Genomic DNA, 23,843 nt, shown 5'->3' on the forward strand with positions numbered 1-23,843 from the left:
AATAGCTATGACCATAAGCGATCAGGTGTTCAAGGTGGCCTGGGGAATATCAAACAGGTATAAGCACTCTCTAATTTCTAAAGACAAATACTGATTTCCACTGACAATGTAAAGCAATGAAAAACATTTAATATTAAGTAAATTGATGACAAGAATATAAATCAATAGTTTTCAATAAACACCAGAACTCAGTCACTGGAAATGTAAACTTAAACTGCAGGTTAGGAGTCCATTATTCTAGAAAAACACTATCTTAATAACTAAGTTTTCCTAATCTAACTAAAGAATAATGTCCTTGATCTAATCTTACACATAACAGCAAGGCAAAAGGCAGACTTACAGTTTTTGGTGAGTTCTCTTTCATGAGTGTCAACTGACTGCAACTCTTCACTAACAGCTGCTGTTCACAAACTGCTCAGCACTTCAAACTTCTCATTTTTTGACAAACTGCAGTCTCAACTGTCTTATTTTAAAAATAAGTCAACTGTTTGACAGAGTTCTATTTCTATAAATCAGCTGTTTAAATAATCACTTAGCACACAGGAACATTCTAATGATATCACTCAATGTTCAGCTGATTTTCCGTAGTACTTTAGAATGTCCCTCTCAAACATGTGCAATTAGAAATGCATCAAAAAGATGATGGATTATGCAAACATTTTGTTTATACAGGGAAATACAAATATTTTAAAACTTATTTACATTTTCACAAGTAGACATACTGGCATACCATACAAGATAATCCAGAATATACACAAGTCTCCTGCCAGACATGCTAACACAGATGACAGTGTTTTCATTTTCTTCACACTTTTGATGATGGTAGGACACACTAGCTCTCTGACAAAGTTCCAAAACTTGGGCTAAACTCAGTGCTCTTGGCTTGGTGCACCCATTTAGGTGTCCTACAGCATAGCTAATCATTTGCTTTGAACTACTGCAGGTGAGGACCCCAGCTACTTTTCCCGTTACATATCGGAAAAAAAAATATCCAGTGGGAGAAGGGGATGGTCTAAAACTGAAACACAATAAAGCAGGAAAGGGAAAAAGGGTGCATGTATTGAGAAGTAATGGTGACAACCACCTTAACAAACTCTGATAGTCTATTTCTTTTTTGAAAAAGAATACCGGAGTTTATACAGTGTTTTCCAGACTACTGATTTCTGGATAGTTCAGAAAAAAATAATGTAATTTCTTGCAATTAGCAAGTGTTTTATCTGACTTCTCATGGGCTGGTCAAGGACAGCCAAAGTGCTGGACGTGACCCGGGGCTGTACAATTCCCAGGTCTGTACTAGATGATCAGTAAATATAGTACTTTCCTGCCATTGCTTTGTGTGACAAGGGTGCAGAGTTCTAAACATTATCCCCTATGCTACTTTTTTTTAATACTTAGCTGAATTTGATCATACCCTTAGTATCTACTGACAGTGCAAAACACTAATATCCTCTGTGTGAGATAAACAAGTTCAGGGTCTTGAATCATTACTGCCTATAGGAACCCTATATATAGCATCCCTTACCAATTCCCTCCCTACATCTTTAATGTAGCAATACATTTTTTTTATTTTCTTAACTGCCATTAATGCATGCTATAAATAAATATCCCTGGTGTTCAATGTTCCCTCCTCACATCTTTAGTGCTGCAATACTTTTTTTTTTCTAAAGTACCTTTAATGCATGCTGTGAAGCACTGCCCCCATGTCTTTTGTGCTGCAATACTTTGCTGTTTATTTTTTTAGTGTCTTTAAGTTATCGTGCAAAGAATTATACCTGTTGTCTAGTGTTCCTCCAACCCATATCTTTTGTGATGCACAACTTTTTCTTAAAGCTTTTTAAGTGCTTTTAAGGCCCCTTTAAAGAATTATCCCTGGTATCTATTATTCCCCCAGCCCACATTGTTTGTATTACACACTTTTTTGTTTTTAAGTGCTTTTAAGGCATCCTTTAAAGAATTATCCCTTGTGTCTAGTCTTCCATCAATCCACATCTTTCATGCTGCTTTTAGTACTCTATAAAGCTGAATCCCCGGTGTCTCATGTTCCGCCCTCAACAAAGTTACAGGATTTGCAAGATGGTCTAGAGAAGTGTGCCTGGTATGACAGCCCCTCCAGCCGCACACACACAAACATTCTTGCATACTCTCTCTCTCTCTCTCACACACACACACACACACACACACACACACACACACACACACACACACACACACACACACACACACACACACACACACACACACACACACACACACACACACACACGCGCACACACACAGACACACACACACACACGATCACTCTCAGCTCTCAGAGACACTCTTGCCCATTTGCATATACAAACCTAACTTACCCCCTTAGTAAACCCTGCTGTGACTTCCATGGTAGGCACACACTCACCTTTACACTCACACATGCTGCCCCAAACATATACACATGCACTCACCCCCAACACTACATGTCTGTTAAAATCCCCCAACACTTTCCTTTACTGGGAAGTGTGAATATGAACTTTCGTCTGTAGTCATTAGTACAGGCAGCTGATGCTCCTTATGAGAATCAGTCAGCTGTTCAAATGCCTTATCACAGGCATTTCTGGGGGGCAGCATATGGCTAATTAGCATGTGCATCTCCCCACTGGAATGCCTCAGCATTTAGCATGGCCACACAGACCACCCATCATGATGCCACACATCTTAGTGCTAAAGCACTGTGGTAGGGCTGTCACAGAATCGGAAATGGTTACTACAAGGTGTACACATCCAATAAACATTGCAGTAACCTTACTGAGTTTGTCCCAGAATCTTCATTATACCATAAAAAGTGACAACATTTTCTTCTCTATCTTGGAGATCTAAATGGGAATTAAATGCTGATTAGGAACACGTAATCTGTGAAGACAATAATCTATAATTATTTTGGGGTGGCATAAAATATTTTTAAAGCCTTTTGGGCAGTCAGTTTTAATTTAACAAGAATAGTAATTCTTATGAATGCTCCAATACCAAAGTGAATAAAGAAAAATCAATTAATCTACTATACTAGACAAAAAAAATCTTCTACTACCATCTTCAACTAAACTTCTAATACCAACTTCAACAAGACTTCTACTACCATCGTCAACAAAAACATCACAACAAACCTCAAATGTTTTGGGCAGGAATAAACAAACTTCTTCACCCAGGACAGTCCTCCACTCCTACCTTGTCAGCTTCCAACCATAAATCCCCCGAGGATATTGCAAATACCTTCAATAGTTTCTTCACAGAGACTATCCAATCCCAAAAACAACAAAATTAAAAAGCTGGACAGGGATAGCAAAGCTTATAATGACGGCTCTGCTTACCCTATCCCACCACCAGCTCAAGTATGGTGTACTCAATTTAGAGTAGATGAATCAAGCAACGACAACAGGATATTGGCAACTAACCCTGGTGAGTCCTTGGTTAATAATAGTTCACAAGGTGCTACCACCCCTACTGATGAGACAGTCAGACAAGAGTCCTTGCCTATGGAAATTAGGCGGAGTGAAAGATTACAGAACATCAATAATACCAAATCCATCCAACAGAATTCAAAATTTTATGACCCCAATTTTTTAGGGGCAAGATCCAAACAACAGTATGGTCAGCAAAGGAAGCGTTCCATTCGGAAGTCGAACACTTACAGGAATTAATGTCTGTATATTGGAATGGTCAAATCTTGTTTCTTCATGCAGTTCTAATTCTAATTTTGTAGTAGAGTGCAATAAATCTGACACCTCTGTTGAACTGTATGAAAGTGATGTTTCACTTTTGAATGATGAAACTGAAGAGTCTAACTTACCTGTACAATGAAGTGAACATTTTCCAGGGATCATCACTAATTTGAATGGTGACTTTAAAGTATATCATTTTTCATCTGTGGACATTTCTCCAGAGATGGTAGAATTATTTTCTAAAGGTTACACATATGTTCCAATACAGAGATTAGATATAGTGAAAACTATTGTTGATGTTAAACTGTTCACGAGGAAGCTAATTTTTTGTTTAATGATGGGAGGGGACTCATTTATTGAGAGTAATGGCACGTTTAGAGTCCCAAGTACATTTAATCCACCTTTGCACCTCCTAATACAGGTTTTTGAACAAATGTGTGAATTGGATATTAGGCAAAATTTCAGACATCGTTCAGTCAAACAGATTAGCAATGATCAAAGTAATTCTGAGAGAGAATGCCTAGAGTATATTAAATCATGTAATATTCGCATTTGCAAACCTGACAAGGGAGGGGGCTTAGTGATTTTTGATAGCACTGACTACTTTGAGCATATGGTGAGTTTACTGAACACTTTTTCTTACACTTTGAGCTCTAGATCAGAAACAAATAGAGCATATAGTACCATCAAGAATTGTATGGGAGAAATGTATATTGAAGGGAGAATTGACCAAAAGCTGTATAATTACATGTCTACCGCTTACCCTAGGTATCCATATTTATTTGGTATTCCAAAAATACACAAGGATATCTCTGGCCCTCCTATGCGTCCACTTGTTGATGGACGAGGATCTCCTACATATGCATGCGCTAAAGTAGTTGATGTAATTCTACAGAAATATATAGTACAGGAACATCAGATTTGCAAGGACTCATGGACTTTTCTAGAAAAAATCAATGAGTTGGATTTTAATACTCGATACAATTTCCTTACAGTCGATGTCAAGGATTTGTACACGAGTATTCCTCATATTATAGCCATTGACTGGGTGAGCGAAATGTTGAAGAAAAAAATGTGCAAGTAGTAGGGACATCAAACTAGCAAGTGAATTAATAGAATTGATCCTCAGCAACAACTTTTTCATGTTTGGTGAGAATTTTTACTTGCAAACAGTAGGAGTGGCAATGGGTTCCCCTTGTGGGGCTAGCATTGCTAATTTAGTGATGGCCCACTGGGAGCATACCTTTGTGTTTAACCACCAACCAGTCAAGGACAGAATTATATTTTACACCCGTTACCTTGACGACATCTTCATCTTATTAGATGGAGATGAGTCTCTCGGTAACATGATTGTCAATCATTTTAACAACACTACTGAATTTTTAGCATTTACTTCAACATTTAGTTATGATAGTATATGTTACCTTGATATTTGGTTGTCCAAGGACCTCAGTTCATTAAGATTTGTAGCTAAAATTCATAGGAAAACTACCTTTTCTAATTCTTTTTTACATTTTACCAGTTGTCACCCTTTATTTCAAAAAAGAGCAGTTGTTAAGGGACAACTGGTCAGGGCAGCTCGTATAGTAAGTCATGACTCTGAATTTTTTAGTGAATGTGAATTATTAAATAGCATGTTTCTACATCGAGGTTATCCTGTAACAATGTTGGACAATCTGATAGAAGAAGTTACTAATAAACGAATTAGCAGGTTTTACAAGCCATTACTTCAGGTTAGAGAAATACATTTACAGACTGTCAACACGGATGTCCTTGTAGGTCCACTCAGTCAGAACACGATCATTCAAACTATTTTACAAGGTCCCAGATTTATCACTACTTATAGTATGGACAGTAATACATGTTGGAACATCATTATGAAAAATTGGGACCTATTTAGAATCGATTCTAGTGTGTTCTCAAAATTAGGTCATCAACCCCAGGTCACATACAGGAAAGTAAACAATTTGAAAACAATGTTTGAATATAAAGAAAGAATGCGACTTAGGACTCCAGGAATGTACAAATGCCAGGCGTGCAATTACTGTAAGTACATTACAGAATCTAATAGGTTCAGAGTGCATAATAGACAGTTTAATTTGAAATGTAGAGCAAACTGTAACTCTATGATGATAGTGTATCTGGCATTATGTCAAAAATGTTCTGTTTTCTACACAGGTAAAACGGAGAGGAGACTCTGTGACCGAATGTATGAACACATCTATGCTATTAATAAGAAGAAGTTAGACAATGCACTAGCGAAACATGTGTTAACTTGCCCTGACCATTCGTTTAAATTTCTAGTGACAGACCAAGTTTGTCACGACATTAGGGGGAGTCCAATACAACTCAAGTTGGAAGAACTTGAGTTATTATGGCAGATAAGGTTAAATGCATACAATCACCCCGGTTTGAATGAACACTGCTCTATTAGCAGTGTTCTAAAATTATTGACCTTGAAAAGATGAGTATAGGGCATTATTATAACAGGTATACATCTGCACATTATGTTAGTGTAAATATTTTATTTTATTATTTGTGTATTGGTAACTGCTGGTTAACATGTTTAAGGTTATGCCTTTAAGAAACAGTCTCCAGATTAACTGATTAATGAATCTGTTTTAATTAGAAGTAATTTGGAACTCAATTGCTTTTTATTGTGTAAATATATATATATATATATATATATATATATATATATATATATATATATATATATATATGCTTGTGAGTTCGTTATGTAATTTTGTCCGAGGAAGTTTGTCAAAGGAGGCAAACGAAAAGTGCTTTACATATTAAATTTTTATTTCTCTCCTAACAAAACAAAGTTGCTTCTTTTCTCCCCTACTTGTAAGTCTTCCTCACTACTCTTTACCATAAAATCTAATAATGGTACCATTATCTCCCCAGATGTGCAAACCAAACTCTTAGGCGTCACAGTAGGCAACACTCCCAAATTTGATAGCCATGTCAATCAAATTATCAAAACCATTAACAAAAAACTTGGCTCCCTCTATAAGATCAAACCTTTCCTTACTCCATTTGCTAGGACTGCTATTGCTCATTCCCATCTACTCTCCACTCTTCTCTGTGCCTCCCTCTACTCATTAATTTGAACAAATCAGCTCTTACCAAACTCTCCAGCTGTTATAACTGCATTGCTAGATTTGCAACAGGCACGGCCTATAGGACCTAACACAGTCACAACCTAAATCTTCTGGGGTGGCTAGAATGGCCTAGTCTACTTCAGAACAACCAGCTTATAATTGCCCATAAAGTTCTCAACCACCCTGATAATACAGCTGCACTTAAAAATATCTTCAACTCTTATAGCAACCTGAGGTCACTTTGCTTTTCTAATAAACTACTGGTTCAGACATCCAAAATCAACAACTGTGCTGGGGACTCTCTGTTTGCGAACATTGTTGGGAAAACTTGGAACTCTCTTCCTGTTGATCTTACTCTTGAACCCTGTCATACTCAGTTCAAAAAAAAGCCTCAAGCTTTATTTTAAAACTCTCTGGCTATGTCCTTGTTCAAAACCCGACTAGATCCTCCTCTATAGTCTGTAATCATTTTACATGGCCTAGACAGTTTGTCAACACTGTTTTAAAATGTATGATTATATAATCTGTTTGCTCAACTGGACCCTGTAAACTGTGTGTAACTTGTAATAATTTTATGATTTTTACTGTATGCTCTACCTTCTCCCTGGGCCTCCGCTGAAAATAGACATGTATCCAGTCGGACTATCTCGGTCAACAAATGTAAAATAAAATAAATAAATAAATAATATTGTATCAGAATTTTTTGGCTATTGTCACAAAGACTTTAACTAGAAAATGGAAGTGTGATGTATCCCCTTCATTCAAAGATTTTTTTGGACCTGGCCACTGATTTAGGTAAGAAAGAAAAATATTTCATTAAAATAAGATTTAATAACACTAGTCAAAATTTTAGTAGTTAGATTAAGTTAGATTTATTGTTAGAGAAAAGCCGATGGGAGAAAAGGGAGAAATGATATCAATTAAATTTGCTTTTTTGACAATTTTTGTATATTGATTGTTATTACTGTATTTCACGTATGATTTATTCTACCTTTCTTTGCACAGAGTTGTATGAACATTAATAAAATGTTCCAAGTAACAAGGAGCATTTGATCATGTCTTCCTTACCAGATATACAGAACAGATGAATGATCTCTAGAGGTATGGTGTTAAACAAAGGAATGCAGAAGGTCAGATGGTGGTGGATTTTGCAAAAAGGATGGACATGGCTGTGGTGAATATGTATTTTAACAAGAGGGAGGAGCATAGGGTGACATACAAGAGTGGAGGAAGAAGCACACAGGTGGATTATATCTTATGTAGGAGGGTCAATTTGAAGGAGTTTGGAGACTGTAAAGTGGTGACCAGGGAAACTGCAGTTAGGCAGCATAGGATGGCGGTTTGTAGGATGGCGTTGGTGATCAAGAAGAGGAGGAGAAGTGTGAGGGCAGCACCAAGGATCAAATGGTGGAAATTGAAAAAGGGTAATTGTGAGGTGGAGTTCAGGGATGAGTTAAGACAGACACTGGGTGGCAGTGAAGAGTTACCAAATAGCTGGGTAACTACAGCAGAGCTAGTAAGGGAGATGGCTAGAAAGGTGCTTGGTATGACATCTGGACAGAAGAAGGATGACAAGGAGACATGGTGGTAGAATGAGGAAGTACAGGAGAGTATAAAGAGAAAGAGGTTGGCAAAGAAGTGGGATTGTCTGAGAGATGAAGAAAGTAGACAGGAGTATAAGGAGATGAGGTGCATGGCAAAGAGAGAGGTAGCAAAAGCTAAGGATAAGGCATATGAAGAGTTGTATGAAAGGTTGGACACTAAGGAGGGAGAAAAGGACCTGTACCAATTGGTTAGACAGAGGGACCGAGCTAGGAAAGATGTGCAGCAGGTAAAGGTGATAAAGGCTAATGAGGGGAAACATAGTCACAAGTGAGGAGAGTGTGTTGAGGAGATGGAAAGAGTACTTTGAGGGGTTGATGAATGAAGAGAATGAGAGGGAGAGAAGGTTGGATGATGTGAGGATAATGAATCATGAAGTACAATGGATTATCAAGGAGGAAGTAAGGATAGCTATGAAGAGGATGAAGAATGGAAAGGCTGTTGGTCCAGATGACATACCTGTGGAAGCATGGAGGTGTTTAGGTGAAATGGCAGTGGAGTTTTTAACCAGATTGTTTAATGAAATCTTGGAAAGTGAGAGGATGCCTGAGGAATGGAGAAAAAGTGTTTTGGTACGGATTTTTAAGAATAAGGGTGATGTGCAGAGCTGTAGTAACTACAGAGGAATTAAATTGATAAGTCACAGCATTAAGTTATGGGAAAGAGTAGTGGAAGCTAGGTTAAGAAGGGATGTGATGATTAGTGATCAGCAGTATGGTTTCATGCTGGGAAAGAGCACTACAGCTTAAATGTTTGCTTTGAGAGTGTTGATTGAGAAGTACAGAGAAGGTCAGAAGAAGTTGCATTGTGTTTTTGTAGACTTAGAGAAAGCATTTGATAGGGTGCCTAGAGAGGAGTTGTGGTATTCTATGAGGAAGTCAGGAGTGTCAGAGAAGTATGTAAGACTAGTACAGGATATGTATGAGGGTAGTGTGACAGTGGTGAGGTCTGCAGTGGGAGTGACAGATGCGTTTAAGGTGGAGGTGGGATTACATCAAGGATCAGCTCTGAGCCCTTTCTTATTTGCAATGATGATGGACAGGTTGACAGACGAGATCAGACAGAAGTCCCTGTGGACTATGATGTTTGCAGATGACATTGTGATCTCTAGTGAGAGTAGGGAACAGGTGGAGGAGACCCTGGAGAGATGGAGATATGCTCTAGAGAGAAGAAGAATGAATGTCAGCAGGAATAAGACAGAATATATGTGTGTGAATGAGATGGAGTATAGAGGAATGGTGAGGATGCAAGGAGTAGAGGTGGTGAAGGTGGATGAGTTTAAATACTTGGGTTCAGTAGTTCAGAGTAATGGTGAGTGTGGAAGAGAGGTGAAGAAGAGAGTACAGGCAGGATGGAGTGGGTGGAGAAGAGTGTCAGGAGTGATTTGTGACAGACGAGTACCTGTAAGAGTGAAAGGGAAGGTCTGCAAGAGGGTACTGAGACCAGCTATGTTATATGGGTTGGAGACAGTGGCATTGACAAAAAGGCAGGAGTTTGATCTGAATGTGGCAGAGTTAAAGATGTTAAGATTTGGGTGTGACGAGGGTGGACAGGATTAGGAATAAGTATATTAGAGGGTCATCCCAGGTTGTAAGGTTTAGAGACAAAGCCGGAGAGGCAAGATTACGTTGCTTTGGACATGTGCTGAGGAGGGATGCTGAGTATATTGGGAAAAAGATGCTAAGGATGAAGCTACCAGGTAACAGGAAAAGAGGAAGGCCTAAGATAAGGTGTATGGATGTGGTGAGAGAGAACATGCAGGTGGCTGGTGTGACAGAGCAAGATGCAGAGGACAGAAAGAAATGGAAACAGATGATCCACTGTGGTGACCCCTAACGGGAACAGCTGAAAGAAGATGATGATGAATGATCTCTAGAGCTACAATCCCAATGAGTATGCATCAACCACTTTAAAAGCCATGTATTGTGTTATTATTCTTCACTTTGTGTTTAGTATTACATGCATTGTTGGGTATATTGTGTCACACCTTTTTCTGGGTCTGGAGGAGTGACGCAGTGATTCTGGCTTTCTACACACAGTTTGAATGTTTACTCATCCTTTGGATCAGATCCAGGCTTTAAGAGTATGGGAGAGCACTTCTACCCATGCACTCCTAGGGTGGTGAACCTTAGCAGAGCATTTATTCCCTCACAGAGCATGAGTCAGGTGCTAAGGAACAGGCCAGTCTGTATATCTTGCTGACGACACTCACCTATTTTCCCAACAGCTTGCAAACTTTACAAAGTCTACTTTTTGGTAGGTGCATGCATACATGCATGCTACCACATGTCATATCTCTTGGTTGTGTGACACACTACATCACAGCATATGCATGCTAGTTTCATTGCAGCAGATAATACAACTGGACTGATGCAGTTGTTGCCAGAACACTGAGCTGCATCACATCCCTCCCCCTAGAATAGTTGAGCCGGCCTTCACTTCTAACTCACATCTTCCCCCATGGGTCCCTCCAGGTAAGCTGTGTCACATACCAGCTCTTGCACCATTTTTTTGCTTTAACACTCTGCATTGCTGTGGGCCATGGATGGGCCCATTAATAAGATGCCTACTCAGAATATTTCAACCTATGCCATAGCTGGAATAAATGCCAGCTGAGATCATCATCTCTGCTGTCGAGGGAGGACAAAGGAATACTGCTAGTGCTTCCCGGTGCCCCACATATACAGTATGTTGATGAAGGAATAGGTGAATATCTTTATCTTAAACATCTGTGTAATTTCCTGATTGTCAATGTATGGTGATATGAATACAGTGAAACAGCACTCCAGCAACAAAGTGGAAATGTGGCATAGCTCGAAATACAGTGACATCATCAGAATGCAGTAAGAAAAGGACCAGAGTATGAGCAAGGAAGTAGAAGACCACCTTCTGGCAAATGACAAGTGTGTCGGGTATCAGTTTCTAGAACCTCTAGGTTTCTAAATTGCACATGAAAGAGTTTACCTTTAGTGCTTCACATGGTAGTGGAGCACAGTACAAGCTCCCTGCGCACTCCACACACACACCGCAGCAAGGCATTTTTCAGCACATATTAATACGCAAAATATTCTTATAAGACTTTAAAATGTCTGGTGGGTCTATGCTTTCAGTTTACAAAATGTATCTTCATTTCAGCTTAAGTCTAATGCATATGTCCATCATCCAGCCCCCATAATCTCTCCAAAGAGATACTGATTAAGGTTTTCTTATGAAATCTGTTTAATACTGTTGCTGCGTTAAAATCCCTGTTTTGCTTCCCTTGCTTAGTTGAAGATCGATTTTGCATGTTATAAAGCATTACTATAGGTAGAATAATTTGATTACTAGTTTTCCCACAGATAAAGGTGCTGACTGTTGACCATTTAGTTTTAGTTCAGTATATTTTCTTGAAAAGTAACAAATGACTTTGCAATAATTAATGAGGTTTGGTATTTACCCCCTCCCTACCTACATTTGATATCTACAAGTGGTATTTTTCATCAGTTAAACAGTTGTTTATTTATAACAATACAATAACAATTATTCAAGTGTATAATGATTCTGCTAGAAGCAACAGAGTGAACTGTTCTATTTTATATGACATTTCTGGTAAGCATTTCCATGTTTAATTTCAGCTGAGAAGATAAGTCAACCTGCTGTTATTAATGGGGGTTGGAGCTGTTGGTCTGCCTGGTCAGAATGCAAGGGAGGAAGCCGTGTTCAGATTCGAACATGTAATAATCCTACAGCTGGTCCTGGGGGTCAAAAATGCCAGGGAGACAGTACCAACCTTAAAAACTGCTAAGCAATAACCACAGTGATACAGAGGTAACCATGCATGCATATTACCTGGTCATATACAGAGAACTCCTTGTACTGAACTTTTTATATGTGTTAGATGTATAAGTGCCCTATATGCTACAAAAACGAATCATGTGTTTTCATGTGTTGAACATTACTTCTGTACTTGTCGTGTACATATGTTTATACTGCTGCTCCTACACTATGTATATGTTGATGCATTTATGTTGCATTTGTGTTTTGCTTTTATACTTTTTGATGACATTACTGCCCCATTAATATTCTGAGCCTTTCTCCTTTAGCACCCTTGGAAAATGGACCCTGACCAAGATTAAATAATGCAAGAAATATGAGCAAAGTCCAAAACAATGGGTGGATATAGGCCCAAAAATAGGGACATATTTTAATTATTGCACTTCTTTTTTTTTCAAAAAATTCTTTATTCAGTTTTTCATATAGAAATAGAAAATAAACTTCCATTGCACACACCATTTCAAATGGAAAAAGCATGCATTTACAATACATGCAAACAATAACAAAAAACAACAACCTATATACATTATGTACAGATAAGTCACTCTAACAGCCACCTTATTCGAAAGCCAATCTTAACTAAAAAGAGAGGATCTATAAGAACAACCAGTAAGAGGATATTGCCATTGGGGGGGGGGTGTATCCTTTACACGGGATATATCCTTATGCAGTCAGCTGATTACCAAAGGGGGAAAAAAAAGGTCTGATTAAAATTTCTTACCAGCTCCTTATAATAAGGAGATATTTTCTACCATTGAGTAATATTTTTCATCTCTTGAGGATGACATCCAGCAAGTATTCCCGATATTTGCAATAATATTCATGTTTGGTGGTTATGTATAGTAGTTTGTGAAAAGAGATGTATTCAGTGGTTAAGTTGCTGAAGCCTTCCCATGAAAGGGGGGGGGGGCAAGAGTACAGTTCTTTGTGATGTAGAATTTAATAAGAGCACAAATTGTGATGAGGACGTGCTTTAGGATTTTTGGGAGATTGTTTATATTAATGTGTGGTATAGCTGTTTCCCATGACGGGGTGCTCTTTTTGTAACCCATTTCTTTCTGGCCTAGCTCTCAATGAGCACCATAGATTGTACACTTTACTGCACTCCCACATAACATGAATGGTATCTGCTGATTGACTAGGACAGTGCAGGCATTTAGATGAGTGATTAGTATTGAATTTATTAATTTTTTGTGGGGTGAAGTAAGCGTCATTATTAATCATTAGTTGGGTGTATAGTAGCTTTTTGAATGGAGTAAATTTGACCGTATTTTCAATGGCAATCTTTATGTTTTGTTCATTAACTTAGGATTTCCTTTGCCAGAATGCAGAGAATAATAGAAGATTCCGACATTTTAATATCCATTACCAGTTTGTATACTCTTTTCCACTTAATCTTCAGGTTTTTGAGAATTAATTGAGATAGATTAACATCCTGCATAACACTGTTATCTGGCATGAATTTGGCATTTATAGGATATCGCAGCGAGTTAAGAATGTTTACATATTTCTTTGGAAGATTAAGTTGCATTCTAAGTTGTGTTATATCGTATTCTCTCCATTTGTAGTTCTCCCAGACTGTAAGGTCCCTTAATAAAGGATACACTTGTAAGTTTATAAGTTGATCATTTAGCCGCAAATTAGGATTATGGTGAAGGGGCTGCAGGAGGGAGAGGGCCTTAGATAGTTGTAATGAATTAAAAAGCTTTTGGGTAGTTACTATCATGTGCTTAATAACTGAATGTAAATTATTTACATATTTAGACTTTTGTTTTGTTAAGAAAGAGAAAAGATTTGGGATTGTACCCAAGTGAGTTAATTTGTTGAGACCAAATTTTTGACCATAAGGGGGACCACGTTCTCATAGTTGGGTCATAATTTATTATCTGTTGTAATCTGTATGAAGTAATAACACTATAGTATAATTTAAAGTCTGGTAACCCTAATCCTCCCTTAGATTATGGAAGTACAAGTTTATCATATCTAATTCTAGCAGATTTAGGATACCAAAGAAATCTAGATATATTTTTCTCCATATCTAGAAAGAATTTTTTGGGAATATTTAAAAAGGTGGTGTTTAGTTGGAAAATGATTCTTGGTAACAAGTTCATCTTTAATTATTGCACTTCTAGAATTATAAAGATGCTAGAATAACAGGTTTTACATTAGCATGTATATTATGAAGGATATGAAGACTAAAACTCAAATTCCTGTCATTATTTAGTGACTTCAGTCCTCAAAGGTTTGCCAGAAAACCCCAAATTTATGAGGAACCAACCGAAAATACGAGGCAAAAATCTGGACATTCTGTGAAAATCTGAACAGTTGAGAGTTATGTCCGACTAATCCAGTCACTTGTTTTAGTTCAGTATAACTGGATGGGTTTCTCTTAATAGTAATATACTGCAAAAGTCCTTCTGACAGCTGAAGTAGCATACTACAGAATGTAAGTTAATGAAGCTCAGGTTAAGCAAAGCAATGTGGACAGTGAACGTGAAATAATTTAAATTAGAATATGGGGACTGTGGTGTCATAAACTCAAATACGTTGCCAAATATTTTTCTGTCACTTTTATTTTGTCATTCATTTTCAAGTCCTTAAGTATTTATGAAGCACAATACATTACTATTGGCCTAGTAAACAACAGATTTCTTGCTCTACTTTATTAGATCAAACATCAGCTGCTCATGTTTCACCATCTGACTATTATTGATTGCTCAGCTCACACTACACCTGTGATCTAAAGTAAGTTTACGAAAATTTTTTGCAGAGGCAAGACCCCTGAAACCCTGATGTGAGAGCTCTGACCCCACTCTCATGGGCAATAAATGTACTGCCTCCAATTACTCACAAACTGAAAGTACAGTCTCAGATAGTTTGTATATTTCAGTATCTCACACTGGAATCCACAGACAAGCACTCAGCTTTGATCAAGTGATCTGTGAGCAGCTGAAAAGTGAATAACTAAAATATAACCATATTTCTTTATATATGAATAATAATACTTGACCTTAAAATAAGGTATAAAGTCAAGACAAAGTACCGCCTTTTTATATATAGGGGGAGTCTGTATTCATAGCTACTGCAAACCTATAAAAGTGATGAGGTAACCTGATCCATCATGCCAACAATCATGTAACATACATAAAACTATGTGAGTGTCACTATAAATTCAGTGGACTGCATTAAAACTTATATAATGCAGTGGTCTCTGCTATGAGATACTGCCTGTTGTACCTGGGACATGTTCGGGGGAAATGATTTTTTGTAAACAAGGTTTATAGCATAACAAAACAACAAGACTGGAAAAACTCCCTTGTCAGCCTCAGCAAAAAACTGAGATCCATCATCAAATCCTCTAAAGCTAGCTACAAAAGCAATATTGCTGCAGATTCTAAAGACAACCAGAAGGCATTCTACTGTTATGTCAAGAATATACATGGCAATACTCAGATCTGCTCTGAGTTACAGCACAATGGCAATACATATATACAGAACCAACTGATGTTGCCAACATATTGGCCGACAGGTTCAGTGCGAACTTTACCTCCCTTTCACCCCCTAAAGGGCCTATCACAATACCTGAGGAATGCCAAGCCCCTATTATCACAGCTACACCAGTAAAAACTGCACTGTCCAAAGTCAAGAATACAGCTTCCATGGGACCTGATAATATCCCTGGCTGTGTTCTACATGAATTACAAAGTGAACTGGCACCACACCTGAGTACCCTGTTCAATCACAGCCTCATTTCAGGCTTTGTTCCTACTGAATGGTGCACTGCTATGGTCAGCCCACTCCACGAAGGGGGAGCAACTACAGACCCTGAGAACTACTGCCCCATTAACCTGATGACTCTGATATGTAAGGCTATGGAGCACATAATCATGGACCTTATAAATAAGGACATAGGGAATCTCCAAATTCTGAACCCCACGCAGTTAGGGTTTGTGAAAGGTAGATCATGCCTGCTCAACCTGATAGACTTCTTCGAGTCTGTCACCAGAGCTGTGGATGAGGGTAAGGTTGTTCACAAAGCCTACCTAGATCTTGCCAAAGCCTTCAACACCATCCCTCACTCAGGAATCATAGATAGACTCACTAAACTAGGTATAAACCCCTATGTCATAAGATGGGCTGCCAACTGGCTTACTGATAGAACCCACACTGTGAAAGTAGTGAACTCCAAATCTGACTACCGACCAGTTACACGTGGTGTCCCACAGGGATTGGTCCTAGATCCTCTCTTGTTTGGCATCTACTTCTCTGAAGTTCAAGTGAAAATAAAGGGAATCTGGCTGACCAAGTTCACAGATGATTGCAAACTGGGAGCCATTATTGATTTTCCAACTGATGTAGACATTCTACAAAATGGCCTCACTGACACCAGTGACTGGACATTCTACAAAATGGCCTCACTGACACCAATGACTGGTGCCAGAACCATGGCCTTAAGCTCAATGCCAAAAAGTGCACTGTCATTCCCTTTGGGAAAAATTTGGTGCCCATGAACTACCACATAGAGATGGTATTCCACTAAACACAGAAGGTGTAATAAGAGACCTGGGGACACAGGTTGACAGCAACCTCTCCTTTGATAACCACATTACCCCTGTAGTTAGAAAGTCCTTTGATGTGGCACATCTCATTATAAAAGGTTTCTCATCCAGGAAGAAAGAGGTCATAATCCCTCTCTGCTCGTCCCTCATTAGACCTACTATAGAATACAATGCCTCATTTGGTATGTACCTCACTAGACACCTACAACAACTGGGACGGCCACAAAAATACCTCACTAAGAGGATCTTGGGCCTTAGACACATGCCCTATATGGACAGACCAAAAAACTCAAGCTATACTCTGTCTCTTATCACCTACTTACAGGCGATCTCTGCTTGACCTACAAAGCCATGTCTGACCCAGAGCTGCTAGATATGCTACACCTAAAGAAATCTCAATCCCTCTGTGCCACATGCTCCAGGGACCTAAACCTCATTACCACAATAAACAGAACATGCTGGAGAGACAGGTTCCTAACCCAGAGACTTCCCATACTCTGGAACAAACTTCCCATTCACATCAAGCAAAGCACTTCACTGGCCCTCTTTAAGAGAAATCTTGACGAGTGGATGGGCAATAGGAAGTTCATCTCAGGGATCACTTCAATGGCCTTGCTTGACAGGGGCACTGGGAACTAACTTTGGGCGGCATGATGCCAGGGAATCTTCTTGGGCTAGGCTTATATAGGCTCCAGGGCCGTTAGCCTAGTACACACCTATGAACCTATGAACAAGTTAAATAAACTCAACCACATAACCAACTTTTTTACCTTCCTTGCAACAATGAAAAGTCCTTCCCATGCTTCTTGAATCATAATTTACCAAACAGTTATAAGCACTACCTTTCGTCCTATAGCATATTCTTGTGTCATCACTGTTCGGTGAGCCCAAATAGATTCTCACTGTTGTGATTGAGCTAGGTGTTCCTGTGTCATTCCCAAATGACCTTTTGTGGGAATCACATTCACCCTCCCATTTATCACAAGTTAAGTCCAGAGGTGCCCCCATCACCCTATGAACATAAAATAGCAAAAAAAGTGAAAAATGTGGATTCTTGGTGCACCTCCCTTTATGCAAAAAGAAAGTTGTGTAGGTGGTTGTCATATTCCCACATAAACTGCTCTATGAATGCATTTTCTTAACAATGGAGTTAAACCTCTCCACTTAAAAGTTTTTCAGGAGATGATAAAGGGTAGATTTTAGCTATTTTCCCCCACAGAGCTTCAACAAGCAAGTCAAACAGGTTTACTATCAAAACTTGGAAACTACATCAGTCGACCGGCATGTGGTTGACTTGCAGTTTCCAAGCTGACATAATGTTGCATCAAAAACAATTGACTACACTACAATGAATGGGTAATGTAGGTCGATATTATGGGTTTGCATTGTGTAGGGAGTTCGTGGTTCAGTGAGGAACAGGGAATTAGACCATTTCCTCACTGTAGTGCAATCTCAGACTTGGTATATTTAATGTGCAGGGTGTGGGGAGTAAATAGTACATTTAGCTTACTGTTGTCCATTGAGTGTAACAGTATATTAATGTACATAGCATGGATGACTTAATGTCAACTCCTGCTATGTTGACCTCATCGAACCAGGAAGTTTGGGTATGTCATTTATGACATTCTGCCTTTTAGGTGTGTTGGTAATCAAAATTTTCCATCAACATTATGGTCATTCAATGGAAGCATTTTCAAGAATATAACAGTAAACCAGTCAAACATATAGTTGACCCCCTTTGTCAATTACCATTTCTCAAAGGAAAATCTGCCCTGGTGAAAATGTCTAACAGTGTATTTGCCACATTTTTTGCCTCAAAGACAAAATCAATGTTGGGGGTACCAATTAGGATAATCTACCACCGCTATGGTATATCTCTTATGTGTGGAACCTGGGATATTAAATGTCCCCACAATATCCATGATCACCCTCTGAAATGTTTCTAAAATGTATTATTCATTTTGTTATTTGTTAACCATGACAGAGCTGTAATTCACTGGATCATTTTCAGGCTCAGTCCAGGGTATATAGACATATAAAAGATGAAATCAAACATTAGGAAGAGACAGCAAATACAAAACAAGAAGTACATGTTTAGGGGTCTATATTATAATCTCGAAGTTACAGAACATAGAATACAATATGGTTGGCACCATATTATCGAAGTTCCGTAACTTCGAAAATAAAAAAAAAATTTTGAAACATCAAATACTTACCCTAACAGGTTTAATCAGGGAGACAAGCTCCCCTGCACCCCCCACATGGGGGGCTGTGCCCCCACATACCCCGCTACTTAAATATACTAACTCCGAAATTGCACTTTAATGTAGTATGGTGTGGAAAGGGAAGATCTCCCTTTCCTACACTGTAGCGCGATCTCGGAGTTGGTATATTTAAGTAGCGGGGGGTGTGGGGGGATGCAGGGAAGCTTGCCCCCCTGCCTACACTCGTTAGGTTTTTTTTTTGTTCTACAAATATTTTTATTTTGTTTCGATTGTTTAATAGTTGATGCATTAAATTAGATGTTTATACATTCAAACTATTAAACATTCGAGATTATAATATAGACCCTATTTTTAGAGCAATCATTTTACATTTGACTATACATTAGTTTTATTTTTAGTCAGGAAAGTAATTGCATGCCAGTTGAAGTTCACATGTTATGTGAATGAGTAAACAGACCAAAAAACAAAAATCAAGTACAATTTTATAAAAGTAAATTTCAATTATTGGGAAATTCTCTGTACAGAGTCACCATCTATTGTATATGCAACAGTTGCTGCTGAGAGGTTGATGAAGTCAGTGAGTGGTACCACTGGAGTAGAAGAAAGTGGCGGAGAAGGACAGATGAGAGAGAGAGAGAGAGAGAGAGAGAAATGCAAAGGTATGGAGATGGATTGCATAAGTGTTCTGTGTCCAAGAGTGGGTTGGTTTTATTTGATAGATGTACAAGAGAAAGAGGAGTTACTTATGCGATTGCCCTTTTTGGTATCATTTGCAGTGTGCCTGTTTATAAACATGGTTTCTCAATTAACCTCAGAATGTTTTTAAGAATAATACTGCTGTTCCTTTTGATTTGGAATGTTCCCCACACCAAGAGCAAGGGTAGAGAAGTACTGTGTGATGCAATTTATATTTGTCTGTGGTGCCTGCAGTATTTAGGTGAACACTGACAGAGACCTTAGAGTATAAGGGGTTGTTGTCTCAAAAAGGCTGTTTGCAAACTAATGGAGACTCTCCAGGTTCATAAGTTTGAAGATCAAGGTCCCTCATGAGTGCTGTTCATAAGTTCTGCATCCAGTTTTCTCTGGTGTGGAATGAGTAGCCATATAGCTTTCTGTAAAGTGACACAGTGGTGTCCTTGTTTGGGAGAAAAATGTATGAACCGACGGATTCACTTCAGAAGCCTGAATGATCACAAGCCTGAATTGCTTAAGATGAAAAACCAAAGGCCTGAAATTTCATAAGTCTGAAAATTCAAAAGCCTGAATCCCATAAGACTGAAAACAGATAGGATACATATACTGACTGAAGACAACACAAAACAGATTATATTCCACCAAATATAAGCAGGGGGGGCAAGCCACACTGCAGCCCCCCCATGTGGGGGGCTGCACCCCCCACACAACCCCTGCTACACACACATACACACACACACAAACACACACACACACACACACACACACACACACCTCTCTCTCTCTCTATATATATATATATATATATATATATATATATATATATATATATATATATCACCTCCAAGATTGCACTTCACTACACTAAAGTGCAATCTCGGAGTTGATATATTTAATTAGCAGGGGATGCAGGGGGGCTTGCCCCCCTGCCCATACTTGGTGAAAACTGCTATCCTTTGTCTTGTATGTGTTTTTGTGGGTCATTTTTTATGTTCTGCATATTTTCAGTCTTATGGGATTCAGGCTTTTGAGTTTTCAGGCTTATGAAATTTCAGGCTTTTGGTCTTCTGGCTTATGCATTTCAGGCTTGTGATCATTCAGGCTTCTGAAGTGAAACCAAATCTACACATATTATTTAATTCTATTTGCAGTGAGGTCAGATTTTTCATTGGTGGCTAATACAACAATGTGGAAGCCATATTCCAGTTGTGGAGGTAAGACTCCATTTCCAGTGGAGGCACTGGCTGTGAGGGACTGAATGTGGGAAATGTTTCTAGCCCAGAAAAGGATTTTGTTAACTTCTGATTTGTTAAGTTAATATAGGTGTAAATGGTAAATGTTAAGTCTAACCAGAGGCCCAGATACCTGAAGCATTGAACTATTAAAGCACGTTTCCTGTATTGAGATAAATTGCCCAATTGGTTGGGATTTTGTTGAGTTTCTGTGGGGTTCCAAACAACATTGCCTTGGTCTTTTTAACTCTGTGGGCTAGTTTCTAATGGTTAAGCCAACTACTGAAATTGGTCAGGTCCTGCTGTAAGTGGTCTTTAAAATGTGAAGGGTTTGGGCCGGGTCTGCAGATGAACTTAGGCAGTGAGTGAAGATCAATGAGAGTTTATTATTAAGAAGGAAAATATAACAGGTGACCAAACTTACCCTTGGGAAACTTCCTTAGTAATAGGGGGGAATGTGAGTCCAAGCTGCATCTGAAAGTATCCACTGGAGAGGAAGCCTCTGAACTAACTTACTGTTTGAGAGTTTAAGCTAGCATTTAGTAGGCAGATTAGCAAGAGGGTATGGTTGGCAATGTCATATTGTTTAGCGAGTACAACAAAAAGAACGTGAACAAACTGATAAACGCACAAGAAGGAATGTAGCACGGAGCACCAAGATGAAGTTAACGTACTTTATTTAAAACGTTTTCGCCACCATTAAATAGCAGTAGCTTCCTCAGACAATTGAAAATAAAGCAAGTTACTGCTTTATAGCCCTACAACACAGCATTAGTGACATCACATCCTTTACAAATGAGACTGGTTGTTGTGATCATTTAAAGGACCCGCTAGGAAACAACCATAAAAAACAAATCCCTGACGTTATACACTTTTAAAAACAACTATCCATAGCAATGCAAGAATGGAAAGAAAACCACATCAATTGAGTATGGGCAAATAATATAGCTGTGTTGTGGAGTATACACCATAATTAAATATCAAAAAGTATCAAAAGGTGTATGCATGTGATCAACATGTTAGGTAGTACAATTAATTCAGCCAAACCTAACTGCAACAGCAATTCCTAACATAACAATGTTGAGCCTATTATATCCGAAAGGATCTTTTTGTATATATGAGATGTTCCACAATATGTAAAAAAATTTTTTAAAAACTTTTTTATTTAAAAACATATTAAAATTAGTAGGATTATCTGACCCAAGACAGTAAGTTATTTAAATTGTGGAAACGGGCACCTTTAGTTGTGGTACATGCAACCAATGTAGACTTATCAAGGCAGGTAATTCTTTTACCATAGGAGACGAAAAATATTTTATTTTATTAAATATTTTATTTTATTAAATACAGAATCTCCTGTGAGACAAGGTCTGTAGTGTACATCGCTTTTTGCAATTGCTGCAGGGCATATTATGTTGGTAAAACCGACCGGAGATTACGTGATAGGGTCTACCAACACGATTATGCCATAAAAAAGCAGAAAGTAGATAATGCCCTTTCTAAACATGTTTTTGATAATCCTGGGCATAGTTTCTGCTTCATGGGCATTGATTTGGTACAGTTAGGAATAAGAGGTGGTCCCCAACCCTTACTTCTTGAAATAAAAGAGTTGGAGTGGCAACTGTTATTGAATGCCTTCGCTCCACCAGGCTTAAACGAAGCATGTAATATATCGGTAATATTAAAACTTAAAAGTTACCTTAGGCCTTGATAGTTAAGTTTTTAGTGGATTCGAAATATTTTAGTTTCCACTTTTTAAGTGTATGACCACAATTTAAATAACTTACTGTCTTGGGTCAGATAATCCTACTAATTTTAATATGTTTTTAAATAAAAAAGTTTTTAAAAAATTTTTTTACATATTGTGGAACATCTCATATATACAAAAAGATCCTTTCGGATATAATAGGCTCAACATTGTTATGTTAGGAATTGCTGTTGCAGTTAGGTTTGGCTGAATTAATTGTACTACCTAACATGTTGATCACATGCATACACCTTTTGATACTTTTTGATATTTAATTATGGTGTATACTCCACAACACAGCTATATCATTTGCCCATACTCAATTGATGTGGTTTTCTTTCCATTCTTGCATTGCTATGGATAGTTGTTTTTAAAAGTGTATAACGTCAGGGATTTGTTTTTTATGGTTGTTTCCTAGCGGGTCCTTTAAATGATCACAACAACCAGTCTCATTTGTAAAGGATGTGATGTCACTAATGCTGTGTTGTAGGGCTATAAAGCAGTAACTTGCTTTATTTTCAATTGTCTGAGGAAGCTACTGCTATTTAATGGTGGTGAAAACGTTTTAAATAAAGTACGTTAACTTCATCTTGGTGCTCCGTGCTACATTCCTTCTTGTGCGTTTATCATATTGTTTAGCGAGGTCAGTAAACATGACTTCAGTTAGACATCATTCTCTCTGTTTTTCAAAGTATCATGTATTAAGGTGTACATAAGTCATTCTGCTTGTGCATGACCAAAATCCATGTCGATGTTATGACAGGATTCTTAGTTTTTAGAGGTGATGGGCGAGTTGGTTATAGATTCATTTTTTGAGTGTTACTTTGAGTTGGAAGGATAAAAATAGAATTATGGAATTAATGTCACTTGATGTTAAAGGAATTGAGATTTTAGTACTTGGTGTGACTCTGACAATTTTCCATTGTGAGGATATTGTTCATGGTTTAATTGGTTCATTAATCTATGGGGAGGTTCAGTGGGCTTGGTTGGAGGAATGGGGGGATGGATGGATGTGAAGGTGGAAGATGCTGGAGATAAGAAAGTATGTTGAAGGGGTATGTGTACACATGATATCCGAGATAACAGAACTAACCCATTTTTAGGCTTAGTGGTTAAGGTGGGGTTGGAGTGGTGGTGTATACAGTGAGTGATGTGCTATTAGTTATTGTA

At 38.2% G+C, this 23,843-nt stretch overlaps 1 protein-coding gene across 1 annotated transcript in view; it reads left to right on the forward strand.

Annotated features, from left to right (window-relative positions):
- Positions 1-23,843, forward strand: part of C9 (complement C9) — an 802,110-nt gene that overhangs the window by 713,737 nt on the left and 64,530 nt on the right. Inside the window, exon 11 of the mRNA XM_044069841.1 lies at positions 12,019-12,211. Coding sequence (XP_043925776.1) covers positions 12,019-12,188 — 170 coding nt within the window. The 3' untranslated portion in view covers positions 12,189-12,211. The remainder of the gene's footprint in view (positions 1-12,018; positions 12,212-23,843) is intronic.

The sequence above is a fragment of the Protopterus annectens genome, chromosome 1.part0 (genome assembly GCF_019279795.1).
Source record: "Protopterus annectens isolate FY-2018-M chromosome 1.part0, PAN1.0, whole genome shotgun sequence".
Classification (NCBI taxonomy): Eukaryota; Metazoa; Chordata; order Ceratodontiformes; family Protopteridae; genus Protopterus; species Protopterus annectens.